Source organism: Marmota monax, unplaced genomic scaffold (assembly GCF_021218885.2).
Source record: "Marmota monax isolate L192 unplaced genomic scaffold, Marmota_monax_Labrador192_F-V1.1 WCK01_AAM20220418_F8-fsc00102, whole genome shotgun sequence".
Classification (NCBI taxonomy): Eukaryota; Metazoa; Chordata; class Mammalia; order Rodentia; family Sciuridae; genus Marmota; species Marmota monax.
In genome coordinates, this window is record NW_026692494.1 from 2,450,894 (window position 1) to 2,461,439 (window position 10,546).

Genomic DNA, 10,546 nt, shown 5'->3' on the forward strand with positions numbered 1-10,546 from the left:
TAAATATTAGTTTATCTATGTAAAAACAATGTACTTGGCTAATTGAGTTTTACTTAGGTAAAATATCGTAAGGAATTTATGAAGCAAACAATAAAATACCTAGTGCATAAGAGAGAAAAACAGAAAATGAAGCAAGCATAATGTGTTATTTTATCAAAATATAATTATGTAAAGTGTCTGCCAATTTATGAACAGAATATAGCAATTAGTTCAGTACCATGATTTCAAGGAGAGCCATAATCGTGAGATACCACTGTGGTTTGTAGCCTGATGGCTAGCTGGGGGTACTTTTACAATAATGACTCTTCTTAAAAAGGAGGTGGTCCAAAAAGTAAAATAGTTTCTGTTGCTTTAGAATATAGGAATTCAACACTGGGTTTCTTTTTGATTCAAGATCCTAAAAATGTGAAAGAGACTTAAGAGATAAACCCACAGAATATCTATTTTCAAAAAACTTTTCTATTCTTTAAACCTTTCAGAGAGTTCTTGTCAGGTCTTATGAGAATTATGTAGCACTTGGGGGCAAAGATGCAGCCCAGGAGCCCTGTGCTGGAGGCCAGGATAGAGAAGACCTCTATGGCCACCATGACCTTGCCCTTGGTGCTGTGGTACACAGGGAGGAAGGTGAGCCAGACACTGCAGAACACCAGCATGCTGAAGGTCAGGAACTTGGCTTCATTGAAGGTGTCAGGCAGGTTCCTGGCCAGGAAGGCCACCGTGAAGGTCCCCAGGGCCAGGGAGCCCAGGGAGCCCAGGGCACAGTAGAAGGCAATGACTGAGCCCTTGTTGCACGTGATGATGATGCAGCCATGGTCAGAGTGTGTGTCTGTGTCCACAAAGGGAGGAGAGGTCCCCAGCCAGACTCCACAGAGAGTCAGGTGGATGAGGGAGCAGCTGGGAATGATGAAGTTGGGTGCCCCTGACACCAGGCACCGCCTCATCCTTCTCCCTGGGGCAGTGACCTTGAAGGCCAGAATCACAGTGACAGTTTTGGCCAGGACCGTGGAAACGGGCACAGTGAACACCAGTCCAAATGTGCTCCTGCAGGATGCAGGTGGCTGTGCCGGGACGGCCAATGAAGAGCAGAGAGCAGAGAAAACAGAAGGTGAGGGAGATGAGCAGGATGGAGCTGAGAGCCCTGTTGTTGGCCTTGACTATGGGGGTGTCTCTGTGCTTCACAAAGACCCCAAGGACAGCAGCCGTGAGTGCAGAGAAGCAGAGAGCCGAGCAGGCCAGAGTCTTCCCCAGGGGTCTTCATAGGCCAGGAAGGTCACAGCCTTTTGGAGACAGGTGGTTTGCTCCGTGTTGGCATACTGATGAGCTGGACACTTCACACACTGGTCCATGTCTGGTGAGAAATGCAGAGTGTCATCAGTCCTGGGTCAGTAATTCTCTTACTCTGAGGCCCTCTCAAAGTAGAGCACTGAACAATCTTAGCCAAAGTGTCCTTCCTTGTTGCTTTGGGTAGTGAATGAAAGAGCTGTGGGAGGAATGATTCCCAGTCAGCACTCCCCATCTTCTTTATGGTTTGGAAAACATAGCTATTGTTTCTTTCATCCACTTACCTTGCATTGCATGTTCATGACACCATCTTCCTTATCTAACAACAAAGCCATACCTACTTCTTAGTGTGTTCAAGATACAATAATGAACTAACTTTGAGCTCACAGTTCATGAAAGCACACATTTACCATTACCACTTCTGGAACCCAGGAAGTTCAGGCTGGCAGAGCTTCTTGTCCATGGTCTGACACAGGCTCTCTCTGTTGCAAGGAAGGTGGCTATTGCTGTGTCCCCACCTGGCTGTGAGTGCAAACTCCCCAGGCCTTGGTTATGGTAGCACTAATCTTATTAAGGAAGGTAGAAACCGCCTGATCCTACACCACCTAAAGCTCTACATCCTCATACCATCATCTTAGGGCTAAGTTTCAACATATGGATTTGGGAGGACATAAAACACCTGCCTCTCTCCCCAAATATGGTCTGGATAAGTTTGTTAGACCATCGGAAGGAAATGAATTGCTAAGTCACAAGCATCTAGAGATGACAGTACTCGATTTCACGGGGACTGAGTCCTGCCAGCCCAAAGCTGCAGTGTGCACCCAGAACATGCAGGTGTGGAGTGGACGGCATGGCACCCACAGACCAGCTCTGATAGCCAGCCCCGCCACCTTCCTACTGCTGTGTCTTTCCAGCCAGGGACGGGCCTTATTTGTCCACTTCCTTCAGTCTTCTTTCATTTTTATCATTCTTTCAAGATTGCCAATAAACTTATTTCTATATATTTCACAAGCTTAAATGTTGTGGATATCTTTTAAATTTTCTTTTTTGAGAACAACGAGACGAGTAATAGAAACAAGCAGTTTGCACCCAGGAAATAGAAAGTCGGTTCCCACAAAAATAAATGACTGACTCCTTAATTCATTTGGATATTTTTGTTCATGCAACAATATCATCTGAATGAACACCGTGCGTCACTTCCTTTCCAATATGGTCTTCCTTCTGCCTCAGTCCTCTGGGGCCAGCCGTGGGTAGGACATGGTGTGGGGTCGAGCAGGTGTGGCGGTGCGCGTCCTCGTCCTGTGCTTGTCCTCAACCTGACCTCAGGTGCACTGTGCCTGCTGTGCTGTTCTGGGACACTCTTGGTAGGATTTAAACCCATCTTTCTTACTCCTCTGCTAAGAGTTGTTTCTCTGGATTTAGTGTAAAAGGAATGGGAACTGCATTTTATTAACCGTTTGCAGGTGTTTGGTTATAATTTGTTTCTTTTTCTGGGACTCTGTTTACTTAACATTGTATAAACCAGTTTTGGTCATGATATAGTCCCTTTCTAAAATATGGTGGGATTGCTTTTCTTTTCTTTTCGTTTTGAATCATATGTGAATTTCGTTCAAGGAGAGTGGCTTGTATGTTTCCTTTCTTCTAATGAGCATTTCGGTGTTGACAACAAAAGTTAACCTATTAGCATAAAGAAATTCAATTTCCTTACTCCTTTGTGTATCTTGCTTTTGTCTGTGCATATTAATTGTGTATTTTAATGGGATTCCCTGTGATATTCCCTCATATGCATGCAGTCTGCAGGAACTGGATCCATCCACCCTTCTTCCATCCTCTCCCCTCTCACTCCAGGTAACCATCCCAGTTTCAAATAGTCACTGTTTCATTTTCAGGTCAAGGTTGTTGGTTTTTTTTTTTTTTTTTTGGTTTCCACATATGGGAGAGGAAATGAGATGCTTATTTTTCTGGGTCTGGCTTATTTAATGTAACATGAAGTCCTCCTTCTCCATCTATTTCCTTCCAAGGCAGGATTTCGTTATTCTTTTTTTCCTGAGTAATATTTCACTGTGCACGTGTACCATATTTTCATTATCCATTCACACGTTGATGTGTGTCTGACTCCATATTATGGCTATCATGAAAAGTGCAAAACATGGGAGTAAAAATATCTTTTAAGCAAGCTAATTTTATTTCCTTGTGCATGTACTCAGTCTGGGGCTGCTGGATCATATGTAGTTCTTTCTTAGGTTTTTGAGAAAACTCCATCCTGTTTTCCACGCTGGCTGTACTCACATACTTTCTGCCAACAGTGGATAAGTGGTCACTTTCTCGGTATCCTAGCCAGAGTTTGCTATTATTTATTTTGGATAACACTACTCTAACTGGGGTGAGGTGGCAGCCCGTTGCCATTGTGATTTTCACTTTGCTGAGGCTTCTGACTAAGTGGCTACTGTGTCTTCTTGAGTGTTTGATAGCATTCGCCAGTGAAGTTGTTAGCCACAATAAAAATGTGTTAGAATTTTTAGACAATAGTTCATGTAAAACATTTAAAAAACACTTCTAAGATATAAATATGGGGTTGTTCAGATTATTTCTTGACATCTTTGACAACCATTGTTGACACTGCAGCTTTTCAGCTTGACTTAAATCTTCATGACACTAACAATTCTTGGTAGACCTTTATAGAGGACCCACTTTCTGTCTGGTTTTTGAAATTTTTCTTGAAAGAGGATTAGTCTTTCTCACATAGTTGGTATTTCATAACCCCTGGTCTGTTTAGAAGAGTATGTTTAAATTCCCAAGCACATAGGAATTGAAGCTGGTGGGAACTGTGCACACGAGCCAGAAAATAGCTTACCACACACCGATTGTGCAATAGAGAACCTTCACTCAAACTGCTCATTTACTGGACTATGTTGTCAGAATAAGCATACTTTAAATCAACTGAAATAATGTGAAATGTGTTACAAATTAGGCTACATATCAGTCACAAAAAGTAGAAAATCCCCACTCTAGACTAGGTTTTCCTGTATCACCATTTAATGTCAAATATGAGCAGCTCAAAGTAGACTTGTGTTCCTTTTTCACATCCTCTCCCAACACTCACAACCACCTTTTTACGTGAGGTTGCACTGTGTATGTTTGTTAGGTTCTCTGGCTATCACACTCAGTGATCATCATTAGTAGACACTACACCACTTTCAGGAAGTCCATGCCAACCTTCAAGTATGTACATGGCATCACCCATGACACACTAGAATTTTTGTGATTGCATCTAGTGCAGTGTAACGGATACCTTGAGTTCACCTCTCTATGTACTGTTTTTCACTCAGGGTGAGCTAGGGGAGAGCAGGAAGTACAGGCTACTTACTGGGAGTACGCTGTACCATAGCCATTCTACATTGCAGCAATATTTACTCCTCAACTCAAATACAACCTTTCTGAGCACCTGCCCTGCATCAAGAACAGTGCTGTATACTGAGAAAGTAAGGCTATGCAAGACCCTTATCTTCAGTGTGATCCAAATGTACCTTCAAAGAAGCTGAAAGTGGAGACATATAGCACTATGTGTTAAATTCACAGGTGGAAATGAGGCTTAGGCTTCTGTTCGGTGTCAAAAGACATTTCCTGGGACTACACTGTGTGAGGTGGGTCTAGAATGCGGAGTCAAAGAACGTGGTTCAAGGGACAGGAGGTTTATTATTTCTTGGGGTGGTACTATTGATTATCACACCTGAGTTTTTAACTTAAGCAAGGAAGAATTTTGTCCCTCATTTCTCTTCCATATCAATTGGAAGTTCCTTGCGTGGTTTGGGGGATATAGGAGATCCCAGGAATTTCTCCTAAGGCATGCACTCACCTGTCTGGTTGGAAATCTCGTCCTCTGGGCAGGGAGTGCAGTCAAAACAACAGGCAGGCTTTCCCTCCTGAGGGGACTTCCTGAATCCAGGTCTACAGCTCACACTGCAGGCTGAGTTGGGAGTCTAAGAAATTCAAATACATGTTGGCAAGAGGGGACTTTGACCCAGTCCCATAATAACTGTAATGCTTTAGAGTATTGGACCACTAATAAATATACTTTGTGGGCTGGGGATGTGGCTCAAGTGGTAACGCGCTTCCCTGGCATGGGCAGGGCCCTGAGTTCAATCCTCAGCACCACATAAAAATAAAATAAAGATGTCGTGTCCACAGAAAACTAAAAAATAAAATTAAAAAATTCTCTCTCTAAAAAATAAATATATAAATAAATATACATTGGATATACCTACCCAAAATTAATTGATAAAAGACCATCTATGTGGCTAATGTGATACATATGAACATTTAGAAACCTATGGTCAAATGCACATGTTTGTTTCCCACCATCAGAAAGTAACTAAGGAAATCTTGGAAGGTGAAATGTGATGCGAAAGACATCCAGATGTGGCCATTTATTAACCACATGGAGAGGCACATGACCCACCATACACTTTTGGTTCTCTAAGTGTAGTGCAAAGAATTATGATCAGGTCCAACCCACCTGTCTATCTCCTGTGGCCCACTCTATCTTGTCCTCAGATAGAGACATTTGTTGTCCCTGTGGTAAATAAGGGGAAAACGTTCCAACTTTCACCTTAAGTCCAAGGCCTTCCGGAAAATTCCAAAAGTTAAGAATGTCATACTCTCTGTCCAATTGTCCTTTCTGATTCATACTCACTGGGTCCCCTGCAGGATTGTTAAATTTGATGTTCTTCAGAAAGGGGTGCAGCTGAAAGAGAAGCACCAAGATAAGAGAGGGATCCAGAGTTAAGAAGAAATCTGGATTACTGAATTCTGCACATTTGTTTTATCCCTTCCTAAAAATTCAACTTTATTACAGGCACCTGATGGAGTAAAACATGGACATGGTATGAATTCTGACTGGTGTGGTGAGAGTGTTTCTACAGTATCGGTCAGGCTCAGGAGGAGATGCCCAAACCCAGGCACACCTGCATGGTCAGTGGGCATGCTATTCCACACCCGTTTCCTCTCCTCGATCTCAGAGCACCTGTCAGCCAGGTCAGGCCACCAGAGCCTGAAGTGGTGCAGAATTGCATGAGATCCCTTCTGCAAACTGTCCACTGTGCTCAGTGTTCTCCAGGCAGTTAGGGAGCTAGTTCTCTGCTTGTCAATGAAGGGCATCCTGGAAGGGGGTTTCTCCTGTTGAGAGCAGTGGGCGGGCAGGACGTTGAGGCGCTCTCTAACTGAACACAGATCTTCATTCCTAGCTCCTTTTCCCCTGGCCAGCGGCATCTGGTTCTTGCTTGCCATCCAGGCACAGATTTACCTGCTAGCAGTGACAAGAGTACATAAGTGCTGTGTTTGTGGAAAGGATCCTGCACTTCTTGGTTGGAGCCCCTGTGGAGCCCTTCAAGGATGACGCCTTGGTAAAGTTCACACCACCCAATTGGAGACATTCCCTGCCAGGGGGAGAACACTGGGCCTTTCCCATTCTTCATTGGTTGCCCGTCTACTTGTTGAAGGAGCATCTCGTGAAGGGTGTGGGCCACGGCATAGACAGCATTGTATATGTTGTAACTCCCGTCACTCACGGCCATGTCAAAATGGTGCCGTGGTAACCATGCCAAGGAGCCTTTGGAAGAACAGCTCTCCAATGTTTTACACTCAGACTCTGAGACTGAGCAGTTAAAATGCATCCACCACAACAAAGCAAGGAATGTGTCCTCTGGGTATTTGGCAGGGTTCGCTGTCTGGATAAAATGTTTCAAACCAGAAATCTCCCCATGGTGGTGAGAAAAAATGAGTGCGCCATGGAATGGGTCCAGGATGAAAGGTTTCTTACTATTGGTAACATCCCATTGTGAGGTGGTGACCCAAACTCTCTGTGTGACTACATTGTCCCATCTATTAAAACTCACAGCCAGAAGAGACTCTGTGTCACCAAAAATGATGACCACACGTGCCGAGGATTTCATGATCTGGTTGTAATGTTTGTGAGCTCTTGTGAAATACAACAGCATGGTGACTGGGATCATATTCACAAAGGCCATGCAGACTCCGTTCCTGTCCATCTCTCCTCTCACATCTGAGAGAAATCGAATGCCTTTCTCATCTTCTGAGATGATCAGCCTCACCCAGTTCCAGCTGAAATGAACCATCAAGAACACCACGGCAAGGGCCAGAGTTGTGTCCTTGGGGGCCATCTGATAGAGAAAAGGAAACTGGCCATTGTCACTCAAGATGGGTTCAAAAGGCCCAAAGGTGAGCTGAAAGGGAAGGACATGGAGGCCATGTGAGGAAGAGGATGGCGCCAGGCACCCTCTCAGAACTGACAGGTGTTGTACAACCTTTTTAAGTGTCCCAGTGTTCTAATCAACTCCTACTTGCTCACACCATCCTATAAAGGAACTGACTCATCTCTATGTTCAGGGAAGCCCTTTTATGTTTCCCCCCTTCTCCCTGTATATTTCAAACCACGTATATGTAATTTCCCTCCAGTGCTGGAGTACCGCCTTAGAGACAATACACTCTGATAACAGGCATAACTCAGTCTTCTCCTGTCACTCTCTTTATTCCCCTGGCAATCGCACCAATAGATAATGGTTTCATCTCTCCCCATCCCTCCCACCCTCACCTGTGGAAATCTGTAGAGGTGCAGCAGTGTTCCAATTTGGGCTGAAGATGTCCATGTTTGTCCTGTAATTACTGCTACGGACTTGCTCTCCTTGCTACAGGTGTAATTAGGGATGTACTTGACTCTTCCCGTAAGCCAAGTTAAAGAGCTCTCCAATGTCCACCGATCAGTGTGCAGGACACTATGGAACTCATATCCCAGAGATATGTTGGGTAAGAGATATGGGTTCCTGTTGATCTCTTCAATGGCAAAAACCAACGACAGGACATACTGGTAGTTCCTGGACTGCAAGCTGCATAGAGGGCATAGAGGTCTTTAGGGATAAGACTCCAACAATGATTTTCTTCAAATCTAATACAATGATTTGTATGTACTGAATGCTTGTCTTTGCCCCCTCACCCAGTTCATATGTTGAAATCCTCCGCTCAATGTGATGCTGTTAGAGCATGAGATGTCGGTGGGTAGTTAGGATGAAATAGGGTCATGAGGATGTGTCTCTTATCAGTGTCCCTGGAAAGTCCAGAGGGCTTGCTATATGGGGGCACACCGAGAAGATCCTTGTCCATTCGTGAATCAGGAAGCAGATCTTGACCTGACAAACAATCAGGTCATTCCTTGATCTTGGAATCCTCATCCTTGACAAAGGTGAACACTAGATGATTGTTGTTGAAGTCACCCAGTATTTGGTATGTTGTTCTACAGCAGTGAAACCAATAAGGGTGATGGCCTACACAAGTATAATTATGGGAACAGTTGACCTTATCAGTTGTTTGAATTCCTCACCAATCAGATCACAGGACTTCTGTTCCTTCCACTCTTCCCCCTCACCCCTCTATCTTGTCTTCCTTCCTCTGCTTCTACTTTTCTATTTTGGACTATAGTAAAACAGTTTAGTATGTCGGAGAACAATGACAATTTCTTTGTGCTGGTTTGAGGCTTGTCCCATTATAAATGGGCCATTTTATTTATAATGCTGAATTTTGTCTTTATTCCATTTATTGATTAAATTATTCAATTATATGATATTATTTTAGCCCCATCTCCACCACTGTTTTTTTGTGTTTGGAATTTTCATGGTGTCGCTTTGTACTTTCTGCCATATCTTCACTTTGGAATGTTCCATATGTTTTTTATTTCACTTTTTTTCTTTTTTTTTTTTTTTACAAAGAATTGACCCCAAACTGTGATTTCTCCTCCTATTTGGCAATCTGTATTTAACTGAAGAATTATTTCCATTTGGGATTATAAATGTCATCACTTTTCCACATAATTTGTATTTTACATTGTATTTTCCTATCACATGTTTTGCATTCCATCTTTCTTTGTGCACACCAGACCACACTCTCTGATGCGGATGCATTATCTCATCTGCTGTGCAATTTAGAGTCTTTTATTTAAGCTGCCATTGAGACTTGTTATTAAATGGACATGCTTTCTTTTCCTCTTCTCCCTCTCCTCCTGCCTAAGCTGGGGAAGGAAAACAGGATTACCTTTTTCCCATCCTAGGCAGAGCACACACCCACCACAGGGACCAAGCAGTTCAGATTTCAGGGATGGCAGGATCTAGGGAATGGCTGGCTCCAAAACTGTGACATGAATCCTACCCCCACTCAGGGGACACTTGGAATGAATCCCTTCCTTAAAATCCCTCTGTTCTCCCTGATGGGCAGAATCAGGACCTCTGATTCTGTGCTTCTCCTTTACTAGCAAAGCAATCAACCCTCCTTTTCCTTTTTCTCAAAACAGTGTCTTCATTATTGAATTGGCATTGAGGACAAGGACCAAGCTTTTTGTAACTCTTCATAAAGACAATTGCTCACAATATAGCACAACTAAAAACAAGTGCTAAATATTCATGTGAATGCTCAAACACATTTATCTCAAGGTGCAAAGTATTAAGGAAAACAAAATTACCATAAATTGAAAATGTTAAGCTCAATAATATAGTTTTACATGTAAACCATTAGGAAATATTCATTTGACTCTACCTAACGACAGCCACAGTAAGACCAAACATCAAAGACTCTCAGATTTTGACTGAAAAGTGCCAATACAGGGTTTATGAATATTGTTAATCTTAACTTCTTACATTTTTTACCAGAAATATATAATAAATTACAAATTAAGCCCTCCCAACAAGCCAGTGTGTATTTATGTGTCTCATGTCTTATGCCTGTGTCAGTCAGTACTGTACAAAATACTTGAGATGATCAATGTAAAAAGGGAAGATGGTTTATGGTTTTGGAGGGTTTAGTCTGCGGTTGGTGGCCCACTGCTTCTGGCTACGGCAGCACAGTATGTCACCACTAGAGCATTTGACGGAGCAGAGCACCCACTCATGGCTGGGGCAGGAAAGAGGAAGGAAGAGGAAAGCCTGGGTCCCACAACTCCAGTACCCAAAACTCCTGCAGGACCCCACTGCTTAAAGCTCCCACAACCTGCCAAGCGGAGGACCAAGTGTTTAACACATTGCCTCTGACCCAGTTATGGCAATGCCCTTAACAGAGAGGAATCCTGTAAGTGTGAACAGGCTTCTCTCTTACCACCAAGCAAATCCCCATCCCAGAAGGTTTCTTAAGTCACCAGGAGAGAGAGATCTTGGGTCAGCACAGAAATACAGTGAGCAGGCACATTTGAAATTCAGTTTGTTAAACC

The 10,546-nt window shown here is 43.3% G+C and overlaps 1 protein-coding gene across 1 annotated transcript; it reads right to left on the reverse strand.

The window, feature by feature from the left end:
* Nucleotides 1–446: 446 nt before the first annotated feature.
* On the reverse strand, nt 447–8,161 carry LOC124092190 (vomeronasal type-2 receptor 116-like). The gene is given in 7 exon segments (XM_046443655.1): nt 447–1,038; nt 1,040–1,247; nt 1,250–1,348; nt 5,138–5,261; nt 5,798–6,018; nt 6,710–7,523; nt 7,892–8,161. Coding segments are annotated over 6 exon segments (1,995 nt in total). The 5' UTR covers nt 7,461–7,523; nt 7,892–8,161.
* Nucleotides 8,162–10,546: the final 2,385 nt, after the last annotated feature.